Source organism: Pongo abelii, chromosome 4, assembly GCF_028885655.2.
Source record: "Pongo abelii isolate AG06213 chromosome 4, NHGRI_mPonAbe1-v2.0_pri, whole genome shotgun sequence".
NCBI classification, from domain to species: Eukaryota; Metazoa; Chordata; class Mammalia; order Primates; family Hominidae; genus Pongo; species Pongo abelii.
Genome location: NC_071989.2, coordinates 186,452,975 through 186,470,243, shown reverse-complemented (window position 1 = coordinate 186,470,243; position 17,269 = coordinate 186,452,975). Strand labels below are relative to the sequence as shown.

Below are 17,269 nucleotides of genomic sequence, written 5' to 3'. Positions count from 1 at the left end.
TAGCACCTATGTGAGAGCACCTATTTCTTTTCCACAAATAATAGACTGTAAACATTTTTTTTTTTTTTTTTTTGAGACAGGGTCTCACTCTGTTGCCCAGGCTGGAATGCAGTGGCGCAATCTCGGCTCACAGTAACCTCTGCCTCCCAGTTTCAAGCGATTCTCCTGCCTCAGTCTACCGAGTAGCTGGGACTACAGGCGCCTGCCACCACGCCCGGCTCCACGCTCGGCTAATTTTTTGGATTTTCAGTAGAGATGGGGTTTCACCGTGTTAGCCAGGATGGTCTCGATCTCCTGACCTCGTGATCCGGCCGGCTGCCTCGGCCTCCCAAAGTGCTAGGATCACAGGCGTGAGCCACCGCACCGGCCAAACTTTTAATCTTAGCAATTTTGTGGGTTTTCCCCTCTAAGTGGGTGTATTTTTGAGGAGGAGCTAATTTTTTTTTTTTTTTTTTTTTTTTTTTTTTTGAGACGGATTCTTGCTCTGTCACCCAGGCTGGAGTGCAGTGGCGCAATCTCAGCTCACTGCAACCTCCGCCTCCTGGGTTCAAGCGATTCTCCTGCTTTAGCCTCCTGGGTAGGTGGGATTACAGGCACGTGCCACCACGCCTGGCTAATTTTTTGGTAGAGATGGGGTTTCACCATGTTATCCAGGCTATTCTCCAACTCCTGACCGCAGGTGATCCGCCTGCCTCGGCCTCCCAAAGTGCTGGGATTACAGGCATAAGCCACCACACCCGGCCAGAAATAAATTTTTCAAAAGAATCAATGCCGGAAGAAATAAGATGTAGCTAAAACATCACTATCTGGGAGGAGAGAAGTATATATATGTAGTCAAAGGGAAAGGGGACCAAATCAGAAGGAATAGGGGCTGGGACCCAGAGCCAGGGGTACAGAGGAATGGCGAACTAAAAGGAGGTGAAGAATTGAGACAATAGAAAGGGGAAGAGGTAGCCCTGCTGGGCCCTGAGAGCCACAGGCGGTCTCTCGATCCATATACCCGACAGCCAGCCGTACATGGCGTCAGCCCTCTGGACAGTCAAAAGAACCCAACTGCTGTACTCGGGTCGTTTCTCCTGTTCTTCCTCCTCGTGGAAGCCTTGGCAGTCACTGGGGGTACCTAGGACAAGGCAGTCAGCCCTAAACATTCTGAACTGACACTGCTTAATTCAGCCTGACCAGGACCCCAGCAAAACCCCTGGGGTCCGGGAGGCAGCGAAAGAAGGCTAGAGGTGGCCGGGAGCCACGGACCTGGGTTCTATTCCTGCCTCTGCCACCCCACTGCCGTGTGATCTCGGGCGTCTTGCTTCAATTTCCTCCCTGAGGTCTTGAGGGATGACCGGGAGACAGATCGCTTGGGTTTGAACGCAGGCTACACCAAAGCACTACGATGCGGCGTTGGGAGGGTTACTTAACTCCTGGGCCTCGGTTTTCCCTTCTGCGTGGTATCATTGTAAGGGGTAACCGAGAAAAGCCGTGAGCTAACCCCTGGTGGATGCTAGCAAGCACCGCCGTCTCCCGTCCTCCCCAGGCACAGCCTCTCCTCCCTCCACCCCGGACCTGGCAAGGGGAGCGGAGGTCCCCGCGCGCCGGCCAGCGCCCCCCCACCCACGCCGCCGGGTCCCGGGCGGCCTGCCGTGACAGCGGCGGTGCATTGTGGGGCTTGTAGTGCGGGACTGGGGCTGGGTGGGTGGGCGCGGCCGCAGCAGTCGCAGAGGGGCCATCTTCGGCGGGCGAGTGGGCTCGGCCTGTGCAGCCCGCACCTGCGTCCCTCGCCCGGCCCGATGGCGCCGCGGCCGCTGGGCCCCTTGGTGCTGGCGCTGGGCGGCGCCGCGGCGGTGCTGGGCTCGGTGCTCTTCATCCTCTGGAAGACCTACTTCGGCCGCGGCCGAGAGCGGCGCTGGGACCGGGGAGAGGCCTGGTGGGGCGCGGAGGCTGCCCGCCTCCCCGAGTGGGACGAGTGGGACGTGAGTGCCGGGCCGAGGCCCGCGGAAGGGCGCGCAGGCTGGGGCTGCGACTCCGCGCATGTGGCTAAGGGGTGTGACCACGGAACGGCCCTGCTGGTGCCGGGAGCTTGGGGGGTCGAGGGCTTGGCAGCCGCAGCGCAGAGGCCCCGCGCGGGTGGGCGGTCAGAGCCCGGGAACCGAGGAACGGGTGGGCGTGCTTGGGTGTGTGCGGCGCCATAGCGCCGCGCCGTCGCCCCACTCCGTGGGGCTCGGGCGTTCCAGCGGGGGCCGGAGTTTGGAGGGCGCGGCTCGGGAGCATCCCGGGGCCCAGCCGGGTCGGCTGGCGCCCCTCCGGCGCCTGCGCAGTGCGCCTCGCCCCGGGGGATGTCGGGAGAAACCCCGTCCCCTCCCGCCTGCGGTCGGGACTCCGAGACCGGTGGAGGAAGCGGGGCGCGCGAGCGTAAGGAATTCGCCAAGGGTTTGAAATTCAGGACTCCAAAGGCAGCGTTCGTCCCACTCATCCAGACCATGCCTGCCTGTCCCAGGACGGGTGGAAGGCGGGCCTGGGCCCTCTGGTGCCTTCGGTCTTCCCTCGGGAAAGGTCCTTCGGGAGGCCGCCAGCCGCAGCCTTACCTCCGCTTCCCCGCAGCCCGTGGACGAGGAGGACGAGGAGCCCGCGCTGGAGGAGCTGGAACAGCGCGAGGTGCTGGTGCTGGGGCTGGATGGCGCAGGCAAGAGCACGTTCCTGCGCGTGCTGTCGGGGAAGCCACCGCTGGAAGGCCACATCCCCACCTGGGGCTTCAACTCCGTGCGTCTGCCCACCAAGGACTTTGAGGTGGACCTGCTAGAAAGTGAGCGGACACCCTACCCCATCTCCCCATCTCCTCTACTGGACCAGTCCTGGATTCTCTGCAGGGAAGGGGGCTTCCAAAATGCATGTCTAAGCAGCACATTCCCCTCTACGAATCCTTCCCACCGCTCTCTGGGGCACAGGATTCAGTCCACGCTCTGTGCTCTGACATTTAGGGCCCTTCGTGATCGGGCCTCTCCAGCTGCACCGCCTGCCCCATCACCCCTACCAAAGTCGATAGGCCTAACACAGAGATACTAACAGCTAAGGGTTCATATGCCAAGCACTTGACAGGCATTGCTTAAGAAAACTCCCCTAAACAATTACATAAAACTAGAATCGGTCACTACCCTCGTTATCTCCAGAGGAAAATGAGTTCCAGCAGTAGTATCATGAATCCAAGGTCACCCACCTTTCTAGTCTTTTTTTTTTTTTTTTTTTTTTTTTTTGAGATGGAGTCTCACTATGACACCCAGGCTAGAGTGCAATGGCGCTGTCTCGGCTCACTGCAACCTGCTCCCCCCGGGTTCAAGTGATTCTCCAGCTTCAGCCTCCTGAGCAGCTGGGATTACAGGCGCCCGCCACCACGCCCAGCTAATTTTTGTATTTTTAGTAGAGACGGGGGTTTCACCATATTGGTCAGGCTAGTCTTGAACTCCTGACCTCAAGTAATCTGCCCGCTTCGACCTCCCAAAGTGCTGGGATTACAGGCGTAAGCCATCGCGCCCCACCTTTCCAGTCTTTTTTTTTTTTTTTTTTTTTTTTTTTGGAGACAGAGTCTCTGTCGCCCAGGCTGGAGTGCAGTGAGCAGTGGCACACCTTCCTTCACTATTGCCTGTCTGGCCCAAAGTAGTATCATCTTTCCTCTCAGTACCACAGCCTCCTCTTTGGTCTTCCTGCTTCCCCTTCTATCCCTAGTGTCAGCTAGAGAAAACCCATGTCAGGTAATGTCACTCTTGCTTAAAGCCCTTGGGGGGCTCCCCACCCCCTCACTGTGGTCTTTGGCCCTATGTGGCCGGCCCCAGCCAGCCTCACAGCCATCTCCTTCTCCTTCTTGCAGTGCCTCAGCACCCCAGCCTTCTTTCTGTTTCCCAGACTCTTCCAGCGTGCTCTCCCCTCTGTCTGGAATGCTTTCCTCTGCCTCTTCCCGTGGCTGGCTCCTTCTCATCATCCCACTCAGCTCACATGCCACTCCTTGATGAGACCTACCCAGACCACCCAATCCAGGGCCAACCCCTGTTCCACCTCAGCCACTTTCCCTTTTTTCTGTTTTATTTCTTTCCTTTTTGAAATGTGTTGACGTCATTGCCATGTCCTTCCCAGTTAGGGAGGGAGCTCCTTGGTGCAGGGCCCCTGCTTGCCTTGCTCACCTCTGTATCCCCAGCACCCAGATCAGTGCTTGGCACCTAGCAAGCACTCAGTAAATACTTGTTGAGTGCCTGCTATGTGCCAGGCATTGTGCTGAGGGCTTTGTGGGGATGCAGAGGTAAGTGCCTCTGACTCTCACAGCTTAGAATCCTCAAGTGTCAGAAAAATAGCCAGAAACACTAGGGTGCGGGGTGACCAATGGGACTGTGCAGAAGAGCAGAGAGGAACAGAAAGGCGACCCAGGCTGGGGGACTGTGTTGGCAACCATGTGTTCATAGGATGAAATACGACATTTCCAAGGGAAAAGAAGGGGATAGGGGAAACTGAATGGAGAATGGCTGTGTATAGGCAGGGCAGGGGGTCCTCAGTTTTCTAGACAATAGGACTCCTGGCTCCTATCACAGCCATCACTGACAGTTTTGAACCTGTAGGAGAAAGCTAGGAATTAGCAAGAGGCAAAGCAAGACAACCCAGGGGAGAGAACTGAAGACTCCCATTTATTGAGCACCTGTGTGTCAGTCCTGTGAAAGGTACATTGCACATGGTACCTGTGGGTTTTACTGCAACCTGTGAGGAAAGTTCAGTGAGGAAACTGGTGCTTAAAGCTAGGGACTTGCCCCAAGAGACCCACCTATCAGAGCTAGAGCTAAATTCAGTCTGAGTAGCTGCGGAAACTGCAGTCTTTTCGTTGCCCCTGGCTGGTGGAAGCTCACCAAGCTAGAAGTAGGGTGGGGTGGGGGCTGTGGGCAGTGAGCTAGGGCCCAGGAGGCTCTGAGCTGGCCCCTGGCCTCTCCTCAGTTGGCGGCAGCCAGAACCTGCGCTTCTACTGGAAGGAGTTTGTGAACGAGGTGGATGTGCTGGTGTTTGTGGTGGACTCGGCTGACCGACTGCGGCTGCCCTGGGCCCGACAGGAGCTGCACAAGCTGCTGGACAAGGACCCTGACCTGCCTGTCGTTGTGGTGGCCAACAAGCAGGTGAGGGCTGTGGGAGGGCAGCTCAGTCCAGGCGATGTCCACTTAGAGATGCTTGGACAGGGGCAAGGAGCGCTGCCTGGGCCTATGGCCTAGAGAGGGTGGCTGAGATGCCGCCCCCACTTCTTCTACCTATGCCCTGTTCGGATCCCTGCCTCTGTCTTCCTTCCTCTTTGCCTCCCTATCATCTCACACCCTGCAGAGATGAGAAAAATAATTATTAAGTGCCTCCTATATGCCAGGCATGGTGTTTTGTTTTTGTTTTTTTTTTTTTTTTGAGACAGAGTCTTGTTCTGTCGCCCAGGCTGGAATGCAGTGGTGTGATCTCGGCTCACTGCAACCTCCACCTCCCGGGTTCAAGCAATTCTTGTGCCTCAGCCTTCCGAGTAGCTGGGATTACAGGCATGTGCCACCACACCCAGCCAATTTTTGTATTTTTAGTAGAGGTGGAGTTTTGCCATGTTGGCCAGGCTGGTCTTAAACTCCTGACCTCAAGTGATCCGCCCGCCTCAGCTTCCCAAAGTGCTGGAATTTTAGGCATGAGTCACTGTGTCTGGCCCCCAGGTGTGGTTTTGAATAACATTTCTTCTTATGCTTCTGTGGACCCTATAAAGTATGGGATGCTATTCCCATTTTATAGATGAGAGAAGTTTTGTAATCTTTCCAAGGTTGTACATCTTGAGAGTAATAGAATTGGTCCAGGCGTGGTGGCTCAAACCTCTACCCCCAACACTTTGAGAGGCCGAGGAAGGTGGATCATTTGATTCCAGGAGTTCGAGACCAGCCTGGGCAACATGGCGAAATTCCGTCTCTACAAAAAAAAATGCAAAAAATTAAGTGGGTGTGGTGGTGCCTGCCTATAGTGCCAGCTACTTTGGAGGCTGAGGCAGAAAGATCACTTGAATCTGGGAGGTCGAGGCTGCAGTGAGCTGTGATCACACCACTGCACTCCAGCCTGGGTGACACAGCGAGACCGTATCTCAAAAAAAAAAATTACAATAATAATGGAATTGGGACGTGTAATGCTAAAGCTGTACCTTTTCCACTCTGCTATGCCCTTGCAAATTCTGGCTCTAGATCAGAGAGCTGAAGCTGGTAACTGATGAGAGGTAGACCAGGTTAAATAAAGCTAGCATTTATTGTGTGCTTGCAGTGTGCCATACATGTGGTAAGCACCTGACAATCATGACCTCACTTCCGCCCTCCAAACAACCCGTGATAGGCCCTGCTGTTACACTAAACACCTGGAGTTGCAGCTGGCATGTGGCAAAGCCCAAACTTGAACTCAGATATTCTTCAAAGTTCCTCCTCTTAACCAGTGTGCTGTACCTCTCTTGGGTGCCAGAGAGTCGCCTTGGGCCCAGGAACCCTCAGTATCACAGACCTTGGGTCCCATTCTCAATATCAGGTGAAACTGCCAGAGTACAGAGTCTGATCATATTTCCTGTGGTCTAAACTCAGGTGCCTCTGAGAGCTGTGGGACCTGTTTCCAACTTCACATGGAGATCCGACCTCAGATTCCCCAACCTATTAGGAAACATTTGACAATTATTTATAAATAGGGTGACTGTATGTCCTTTTCTGTCCAAGACAGTCCCCATTTACGACTCTTGTTCTGGCACTATTAATAGTGCCCGCTCTGAGCCTCAGACTACCCCAGTTTGGACCAGGAATCACATCGTATCCTATTTATAAACTAATTTATAGCAGTTTTGAACCTGTAGGAGACAACATCTAAGGTCCCAGCAGTCTCTGAATTGCTCCAGGAAGAATCATTTAAATCTTGGGCCAGGGTTGAAATTACAATGTACCATCACCAGTCACGCTGTGTAGTGGTCCCTTGTTTTCCTCCAGCTAGTTTCTAGAGGTCTTGTCTGGAAGTGATCCTACTGTATCATCTCTCCATGACTGAGTTTAGGAAACTTGGTTATCAAACCAACCTGAGTTGGAACCTGACTCTGCCACTTATCACTGTTACCTTAGCTCAATGATTTCACCTCCCTGAGCTAATTTTCTCATCAATTAAGTGTGGACTGTAAAAATTAAATAAGCTAAGTATATAAAGGCCTATCTACAATGCTTGACACATAGAAAGTGCTCTATTTCTGGCCGGGCGTGGTGGCTCATGCCTGTAATCCCAGCACTTTGGGAGGCTGAGGCAGGTGGATCACCTAAGGTCAGGAGTTCGAGACCAGCCTGGCCAGCATGGCGAAACCCTGTCTCTACTAAAAATACAAAAATTAGCCAGGCATGGTGGCTCACACCTATAGTCCCAGCTACTAGGGAGGCTGAAGCAGGAGAATCGCTTCAGGATTCCACCACAGGAGGTGGAGGTTGCAGTGAGCCAAGATCGTGTCACTGCACTCCAGCCTGGGTGACAGAGCAAAACTCCATCTCAAAACAGTGGCTAATGATGCAATGAAAAGAGGTTGGTACAAAAGAGAGCCCAGGGTGAGGGAGAGAGCACTGAGTTTAGGCCAAGGGGTCCAGAGGCTACTTCTGGGAACTTGGGCCCTGATATTCCCGGGGATAGCCTAAGAACAGTGTATTTCATGAATGACAAGGGTGTGAGCGTGTTAGGAAATGCTGCCAGCTGTGTTCTGACTTCTCTGTCTCACCCAGGACCTGAGCGAGGCCATGAGTATGGTGGAGCTGCAGCGGGAGCTGGGCCTACAGGCTATCGATAACCAGCGGGAGGTTTTCCTCTTGGCAGCCAGCATTGCCCCTGCAGGACCCAGCTTTGAAGAGCCTGGCACCGTGCACATCTGGAAACTGCTCTTGGAGCTTCTCTCCTAGGCTGGAGCTCTCCTGCTCGCCACCTGCCTGTCAAGACCACAGTTGTACTGCTGCTGCTTCATTGCCAGACTGGGCCTGGGGCAGGAGCCACACAGCAGCATTTCCCTTTTCCCCTCCTTTGCCTCTTAAGAGCAGGGCCTGGGCAAGGCCAAGAACCATGCAGAAGCCTTCCTGGTGAGGTGGCCGTGAAGCCGAAGCAGGGAGGTGGGTGAGACAGAGGGTGGGGAGGATAGTGTCTGGCTCATTCCAGGCTGGAATGTGGATCCAGCTTTCCCTTCTCTTACCTGTACAGTGAGATGCTCAGTGGGCTCAATCCTCCGCTACAGGTCCCGGTACCTGAGGAAGCAGTGTAGGTGTCAGAAATACTCCTAGAGCCTCAAGGTCTCCCGGTCCAGACTGTTCCCTCCTGGTGACGTCATGCCCTTCTCATGTGGGCAGCTTCTGAGTGGTGACACAGCAAGCCTTTGTTCCTGTCCTGCATTGTCTAGCCCCAGCTCCACCTAAGTGACTTGTGGCCTTGTGCAATCTCTGCCTCTCTGACCCCAGGGCCATTATTTTTAAAGGGAGGTGGTTTCTTAATTCAGAGATGCCTTTCCCAGCCACGGGAGTATGAAGTGCTGGGATGAACCTGGCCATCCTAGCAAGGAGCTTTCTGAAGACCTCCCTGCTTTTCCCTGAGCCCAGGCCCGGCCTGCCAGCCTCTCTCGACTACAGAATAACATATTCACCCACCAAACAGAAAAAGTGAAGGCTGGGTTTTTTCCCCTCTAATCTAGAGACAAGCTGCTGCTCTTGTACTAACTGTGCCAATGCCCCTGTTTACAAAAGTCAGGGGAAGGAAGGAGCCTGTGTCCCTGGGACGACAGTCAACTGGAGCTAGGTGTTGACCTCAGAACTGCATTTTATTTATTAATTTATAAGCGGAACAGGCCAGAGTTCTAGGCTCTGTTTCTAGGTGCTGTTTTCAAAACCCCAGATGACAGTGATAGAAAAGTTGGAACTTAGGAAAATAGCTGGAATCATGAATGACAATGAGGTAACGTACAGATGTCAATGGAGACACAGTTGTAGGTCCGTCTTTCCCCCTGGCTTTGAGGCTGTCGTGGATATCATAGTACTTTACACGGACTCACATGAACTCAAACACCTCCACTTGGCCCAGGATGTGGAAAGGTGCAAATTCCTTCTGGGTAGATAAGAAATGACTCTGGGAGAGGATTTCCCTTATGTGAATCTAGGTAAAAAGATGGAAAAAAATTGTATTATGTGATCCTAAGGACAGGAATAGCAGACCAGCCAATGAGGTGGCCTTGGGTACATCACTCAGCCTTTCCAGGCCCAATTTTTCCCCAGTGAAAGCCAAGTTGGACTGAATTTCTGGAGTTCTCATCAGTGTACATTCCATAGTTCTCCAGTACTTGGCGGTCAGCCCAATTTAAGGACTGGCTCTGTACTGACATTTATTATTGGTACAGGCAAAGAGGAGCCTGTTGTCCGTTAGGGAGCACTAAATCAACAACCACAAATGGATTTTTTTTAAGAGGAGCTGTGCACCTCAATTTACTGTCTAGTTGAGAATAGAGATTGTGTGCCTTCATTTCATTTGACATTTACCCAGCATGCCTCAGTTCCACACCGTGACCAGTGTAAGAAGAGGAACTATGATAAAAACGGTTCAACAAGCCGCAAGGAGGGTGGGAAATTCTGAAGTCCAGAAGCGAGTGTGATCTTTGGAATAGTGGCTGCTGTGCCCTTGGGCGCCATTTAAAGAATCATTGTTCTTTAAAGTGCTGGTTCACTTTTTGCAGTAAGAAGTGATTTATGGGCTCTTACGTAAAATTTTAAGAATGACTTGGGTTTTAGAGTAGCCTTTGAAACTTTGCTGGCAGCTTTTCATTTTGTCATTGGAAGGGTAAGACTTTTCTCCTTTGTTCTATGAACTCCTTGTTCTTCAGGGCTTGAAGGTGTTAACAAAAAAACCTTAGACAACTTTAACGAAGTTTAAAAAGTATGTTCTGTTTTTGAGCAGAAAAAAGATTCATGAACTGGGTAGTACTTAGCACCAAAAGCAGTTCAGAATGCTCAGCCCCACAATGTGTATAGGCTACATTTATAGCCAGAGAAACGAAAATAACTTAGATTGCCTGATTGGCTGCAGTCTGGCATTTGCCTTACCTGAATATGTTTTAGCAGCCTTCAGCCAATGACTGACTGAAGGCTTGGCTGCTGTGATTGGCTAAAATTCGGCTACTTGTTAGAAGAACATACTTTTAGGTTAGGTTACGAGTTGTTTACACTTTAAGTTACAATTCACTGTGTACAGAGGCAGCCTTAGGCCAGACTTAATTCAGCTTCACAGTGTCCCCCATTTTGCTCAGCCCCTTAATTTTGAGAGATTGACCAAAATCCCAGGCACTGACACTACCTTCTGTCACTATTTGACCTCATTATGGAACTCACAGTTTACAATGTTAAATCAGTTAGAGGATTCTTTATGTCTTCATGTTTCTGTTACTCTAACCGTAATGAGACCATTTGAGGTACAAAGGATGACTGCACTGGTGTATTTAAGACTACAACACATCAGTGGGGACCTTAGGATGGCTATCAGGAGTGTAATACCAAGAAACTGGAATGCATTCCTTAATATGAGTCTCCACAAACCAAACTGATCGGAATCAAACAACTCAAGTTCAGACGATAAAAATAGTTCAACAGCATGCAAGCTCTGTTGCTCATAGCCTGTTCAGGGTATAGTGGCAATTAAGGACATAGTTCACTATGAAGTACCTTAATTGTAAAGTGTTTGATTTTTTAGTTAGCTTTTGGTAACACAAGCCATAGTGATTGGGATACCCACTAAAAGAAACATGAAGATTAGAAAACCTTGAACAGCTAAGCTTGCTGTCTACCATTCAGGATGCCTGCAAACCAACCACTAGCTGCTCCTGCAAACACATTATGTGTTCCTTTTCCCTGAGAAATATCCTTGATGTGTTTGGTGGCAGTATCTACAGAAGCGGCAGCCACCACCGCCTTTTTAAGCACTCCATAGTAGCAGAATCGGGAAAGATAAGCACAGCGTTCAGTTTTGTTCAGCACCATACACAAGCTCCTAGCTGGGCAAAGGAAATCTAAAGCTGCATGAAGTTCCATTACATGTTTTTGTTGAACACAGGTAGCCTCATCCATCCATCCATCCATCCATCCATCCATCCATCCATCCATCCATCCATCCATCCATCCACCCATCCACCCATCCACCCATCCATCCATCCATCCATCCATCCATCCACCCATCCATCCATCCATCCACCCATCCATCCATCCATCCATCTGTGGCTTCTACCCGTGTGAATCTCTGTGCTACAAAATTTTTTTCAATTTAGCATTAACTTTAATTTCCATACAGTTGGCACCCCACTGCCGCCAAAAGTGAGTCCGCAGGAACCCCACTGGAACATTTGCTCAGTGGAAACTAACTAATCATCTGTTTCAAGGTTGGTATTCATTTTAGTCTTTGACCTCTGATTATGGGGACTTCCAGGGAAAGCTGTTCACAAGGCGAGCGTGAATCAGGTGAAACAGCAAGACCTGAAGTCAGGACAGAGTAAGCAAATTACCCACAGACCTAATATATACCCTCTGAAGCTGGAAAGTGGGGGCCACCTGGTAGCATTTGAGCAGGGGTCACTTCTGTTCCCCCATAAGTCTGCACAGCTCCTAAACAAGGTCCAGTGGGAAACTTGTTTTTATGTGGTCCCTTTATAGCATGCTGTAAGGGTGCATAACCACAGCCAGTGAGAAGGGACCCTACTGGATTTAACCCAGTGACATTATATAAGCAATCGCTTGGAGCCACATAGGTAGTTCCCAGGTCCTGAAAATGTGGTGCCTGAAAGCACAGGTGCAGGCAGTATTCCTTGCGTAGGCATTGCCTGGACAGGTTTTCCATGTTGGCACTTAGGAGTTATTAATTGAAAAGGTCAGGGTCCCACTTCCAGTGGGTGTAGGGAAGCAAGCAGTAGTGGTGTTTAGAATATCAAGGTTAGCTGCTGGGTGGATCACGAGGTCAGGAGATCGAGACCATCCTGGCTAACATGGTGAAACCCCATCTCTACTATAAAATACAAAAACTTAGCTGGGTGTGACGGCACGCGCCTGTAGTCCCAGCTACTAGGGAGGCTGAGGCATGAGAATCACTTAAACTTGGGAGGCGGAGGTTGCAGTGAGCCGAGATCGCGTCACTGCACTCCAGCCTGGGAGACAGAGCGAGACTCCGTCTCAAAAAAAAAAAAAAAAAAAAAAAAGGTTAGCATTCCACTCTTCCTTTGGGGTTTCAGGGTGACTCATTGGGAAAATGGAGAGATACTGGCATTAATGGAATCGTTTCCTGATTTGAGCATTAAGTCACAAACCCAACAGTAACTCCAGTTTCTTGCTAGAGCATTAGCCTTTGCTAAAGCCAGCCCCAGATTATGGTCCCACGGATTTTCCCATAAAGAAAGGGAAAGGATTTGCAGGCAGAAAATAGGAAAGAGAGGGAGAAAGATAAGATTTTTGTGATTGCAGTGAAGTCTTCATCCACATCTAGGGAAAGCTGTTCATGTCTAGGATGTGATCTGCTTCTGGGGAAAAACTTCCCTAGTTAGCTTTACCTTAAAGTCTCCAACAGGTGCGTAGTTCCAGGAGTCTGGAGAGGTCCTTTTGAGTTGTGAGATGTGGACCCAAGGTTCGAAGCCCTGAAGTTTTACCACAGTGTGGGTAATAGAAGAACTTGGTATCGTCTCTTTCTATGAGGTTTAAGGGCACTTTTTCTCTGATACCATCTCCAGAAGACCTAGTCTCAGGTTACAGATTGTGAAGGCTTTGATGGTCCTCTGTGCGTCACAGAAAGTTTATTTTGTCAAAATATAGTGTGACATAATGCATTATAGCTCTGTAGTATTTAGTGGTATCAGCATTTAGGAGAGTAGGCACTACGTGAAGTTCTGTTAGGAGCACAGGCTTTTAGTAACTATTTCATAGGGATCAATCTGTGTCTGTCATAGGAATGGATCTGATCTGCTGACCAAAGGCAATGGTTGGCTTTCTTTTTCAGAGATCAGAAAAAAATGAAATTCAAAGCCAATGGTAGTGCCTTTGGCCAAGATAACCAATCAATTCAGTTAATTTTGCCAATTTTAGTTTTAAAATATTTGTCCTTTTGACCTTTCCAGAAGACTGAGTGTGAAAGGGACAATGGTTGACCACTGTGTTTCTAACACTTTATTTAGCTGCTTCATAGTTTGTCCAATAAAATGAGTTCCTCTGTCACTGGAGATTTTTCCAGAGATGCCCCATAAAGGAAACACATGTTCTTATAACTCCTTAGCTACTGTCATAGCATCAGCTCTCCTACACAAGAAAGCTTCTATCCAACCAGAAAATAGGCCAACTATTACAAGAACATACTGATACTTAATTGAGGGTGGCAGCTGAATGAAGTCCATCTGTAAGTGTTCAAATGGTCCATGAGGTGTTGGTGGAAATACACCACTTGGAGTTTTTATTATCTTCCCTGGATTATGGGTTTGACAAACCAAATATTGGTTATAACCCATTTCAGCATTTTAGAGTAGTCACACTATCGATATTTTTTATAATTTGGATCATTTTGCTCATTTCATGAGGAATTGTGAGGTGCAGAGGTTGTTTTTTGTTTTTTTGTTTTGAGACAGGATCTCACTCTGTCACCCAGGCTGGAATGCAGTGGTGCAATCATGGCTCACTACAACCTCCACCTCCAGGGATCAAGCAGTCCTCCCGCCTCAGTCTCCTGAGTAGCTGGGACTACCGGTGTGCGCCACCATCCCCAGCTAATTTTTGTAATTTTTATAGAGAGGGTTTTACCCTCTTGCCCAGGCTGGTCTTGAACTCCTGGGCTCAAGCCGTCTGTCCAGCTCAGTGCTGGGGTTATAGGGATGAGCCACCATGCCTGGCCAAGTGCAAAGCTTTTAACAGTGGAAGTTTCAAGGGCTCAGGAAGGACCAGGGGGCCATCTAGGCTCTCCATGAGTTTACACTTAACATGTTTACGTCTGTCAGATAACAATTTTGGTTTTCCACATCAGGTGCATGGCACTGTTAGATGGGTCATCATAAAGGTCATCAGTCCAGTGGCATTCATTCCCTTTGCTCATCCTAACTGTTTCAGCACTATCTGATTTAGCATGAAAATCTGCCAGGGCAGTCCCTTGATATTCAGGTTCAGCTTTCCATGTATGGGCTTCAATCTTTTAAGAATTTGTTATTTTTCACCTTTACTCAAGATAGCTTGGAACTTATAGCAATTTGTGATGGCAACAGGATAGTAGCAAGTTCATCCACTTGAGTCTGTTTTTAATGGGGGCTCCACTAGAAGTGAGAAACCCTCTTTGTTTCCATAACATGCCAAAATTGTGGACTGCAAAGGCATGTCTGCTATGTAGATAGCATTTTCTGATTTCCCTTTAGCTGTATGACAAGCTCAAGTGAGAGCAAAAGCTCTGCAGTTTGAGCTGACTGAGACTGGGAAGAGTCCGCTTTGTATTAACTCATTTTGGGTTTTAATGACATATTTTGCCAAAGAATAATTTCAAATGGGGGCTGGGTGCTGTGGCTCACGCCAGGCGTGGTGGCGGGCGCCTGTAGTCCCAGCTACTCAGGAGGCTGAGGCAGGAGAATGGCGTGAACCCGGGAGGCAGAGCTTGCAGTGAGCCGAGATCGCACCACTGCACTCCAGCCTGGGCAACAGAGCGAGACTCCGTCTCAAAAAAAAAAAAAAAAAAAATTTCAAATGATGTTGGTCTACTTGCTGAAAAATGCTGGGTTTGACTGGAATTTAATAGACTTTCCACAGCATGTGGAACTTGCAAAAAAAAAAGTTCATTCCCTAAAACCAGGTCAGATGAACCCTTTCCCAATCTGATGGTTGCTGCCACTGCCTTTAAGCAATTAGGGTATGCCTTAGCTGTGGGGTCTAATTGCAGCCCATGCTATGTGATGGGCCTGTGCTTCCCAACTATGTTCTTTTTTATGTATGTATGTATTTATGTATTTATTTTTTGAGATGGAGTTGTGCTCTTCTTGCCCAAGCTGGAGTACAGTGGTGTAATCTCAGCTCGCTGCAATCTCCACCTCCCAGGTTCAAGTGATTCTCCTGCATAAGCCTCCCGAGTAGCTGGGATTACAGGTGCCCGCCACCACACCCAGCTTATTTTTTGTATTTAGTAGAGATGGGGTTTCACCGTGTTCGTCAGGCTGGTCTCGAACTCCTGACCTCAGGTGATCCACCCGCCTTGGCCTCCCAAAGTGCTGGGTCAACTGTGTTCTTGAGTAAGAACTCCTAATGCCCGATTGTTATGTTTATGGACAAACAAGGTGAAGGGTTCTGTATAATTTGGAAATCCTAGAGCAACCATATCTGTTACTTTCCATCCTGGTTCCATTTCTTAATTAGACTGCAAAGTTCTGAATGAGTCCTTTTTAAATAGAGCAGTTAATGCCATTTCTGTCTCTGCAGGTTTCACAAGTAGTGTTTCTAAATGAGCGCTATAATCTGAAACTGGTTCATCTTTCTTTTGCCCACAAGATTATGTGATTGACCAATCAATTTTTTGTGGAAAAGCCTTAGGGATTGAATTTAAAAGATTTTCGGCAATTCTTCTAGTTCCTCTTGGCCCTCCTCTTGGGGTTTTGGAGTGGTCTTTAATATCCTCAGGCTGTTTCCATTCTGCTCCTACTGTCAATTTTCAAGCTTCACCAGTATCATGTGAATAAATTGGTAAAGATTAGAGCGTCCTGGATCATAAGCTCCTATGAGGATTCTCAATTTTCCAGTACATTTTTGAGTATTTTCTCTTGGATTAGTTAAGTCTTTATGATGGCTGTAAGCTCAGCTTTAGACCATGGAGTAAAAGTGGTTACAGCAGGCAGGCTGGTTGACTAGAGAGTCTCACTTTGTAAGGCATTTATCCAACTTCCCCTTTTTCATTAGCCTCAAGGAGAAAAGGTAACTGAGCAAAAGGGTTACTATACTCAGAGCATCGAGGCAAAGAAGAGAAAGAGAAGGAGCAGTCAGGGTTCATGTGCTGCATGAGCCTTTCACTTGCGTTTTGTAAAGAATCTTTTAGGCAATTTTAGATTTGTATAATCTTTTAGATGCCTCTGCATACCGATTTAAAATGCATCCCATTGTTTTTGTGGAGTTTTTGATCCTTTCTTTTCTAATGTGTCCCACAAATACAGTTTTATTTAAAGTTTCCTCATTGTGGCCATTTTAATTCTAAGTTGTTCCTAGTAAGTTTAGCCTGTTTTTCTAAAAACAAGTTCTGGGTCCATAATTTTGGTTTTTTGTTTGTTTGTTTGAGACAGAGTCTTACTGTCACCACCCAGGCTGGAGCGCAGTGGCACAATCTCAGCTCACTGCAACCTCCGCCTCCCAGGTTCAAGCAATTCTCCTGCCTCAGCCTCCCGAGTAGCTGCGATCACAGGTGTGCACCACCACGCCCAGCTAATTTTTGTATTTTTAGTAGGGAGGGGTTTCGTCACATTGGCCAGGCAGGTGAGGTGATCTGCCCACCTCGGCCTCCCAAAGTGTTGGGATTACAGGTGTGAGCCATCACACCCGGACTTGTTTTGTTTTTTGAGATAGAGTGTTGCTTTGTCACCCAGGCTGGAGTGCAGTGGCATGATCTTGGCTTACTGCAACCTCTGCCTCCCGGGCACAAGAGATTTTGCCACCTCAGCCTCCTGAGTAGCTGCGACTACAGGCATACACCACCACACGCCCAACTAACTTCTGTATTTTTTGTAGAGATGGGGTTTTGCCATGTTGCCCAAGCTGGTCTCAAACTTGTGAGCTCAAGAGATCTTCCTGCCTCAGCCTCCCAAAGTGCTGGGATTACAGGCATCAGCCACCACATCCAGCCCCATAATTCTTATATATAAAATTAGATGGAGTCCCAGAAGGTGGAGTCCCAGACTCCTTGAATTGAAACAAGCCCATTATCAAAAGGATAACCTACCCAATGCCTCTAACTGGATCCATCCAGTTTATTATGGGATTCAGTCCAATCCAGGACCCAGTCCAGTAAAAATTGCTCAGATAAACTTGGAGAGCTCAAAACACAAATTTATGGAGCTCAGAATCCTAGGAAGAACTCACTATGACCTCCAGTTGCTGTGAGGGGTCAGTGGGCACAATGGGCCCTGGCAGATACCTTTTTGCGTGGTCACGTGGTGCTCCTGGAGGTTGCTGAAGTTCTACTTTGGATCCTACTTCTGACACCAATTTGTTAAAAGAAAAATTTTATAGAC

General features: G+C 49.1%; 1 protein-coding gene across 1 annotated transcript; it reads left to right on the top strand.

The window, feature by feature from the left end:
* Positions 1–1,515: 1,515 nt before the first annotated feature.
* Positions 1,516–16,212, top strand: ARL10 (ADP ribosylation factor like GTPase 10). Its single transcript, XM_054546999.2, has 4 exons — positions 1,516–1,967; positions 2,596–2,797; positions 4,963–5,138; positions 7,758–16,212. The coding sequence occupies exons 1-4, from the start codon at positions 1,785–1,787 to the stop codon at positions 7,929–7,931; spliced, it is 735 nt and encodes a 244-aa protein (XP_054402974.1). The 5' UTR covers positions 1,516–1,784; the 3' UTR covers positions 7,932–16,212.
* Positions 16,213–17,269: the final 1,057 nt, after the last annotated feature.

What these genes read in the sequence shown, in the direction of transcription:
- ARL10 (XM_054546999.2), top strand. Translation starts at nt 1,785, where the DNA reads ATGGCGCCGCGGCCGCTGGGCCCCTTGGTGCTGGCGCTGGGCGGCGCC. An exon ending in CCGAGTGGGACGAGTGGGAC is followed by an intron (nt 1,968 to 2,595) that starts GTGAGTGCCGGG and finishes GCTTCCCCGCAG; the next exon opens with CCCGTGGACGAGGAGGACGA. An exon ending in TTGTGGTGGCCAACAAGCAG is followed by an intron (nt 5,139 to 7,757) that starts GTGAGGGCTGTG and finishes TGTCTCACCCAG; the next exon opens with GACCTGAGCGAGGCCATGAG.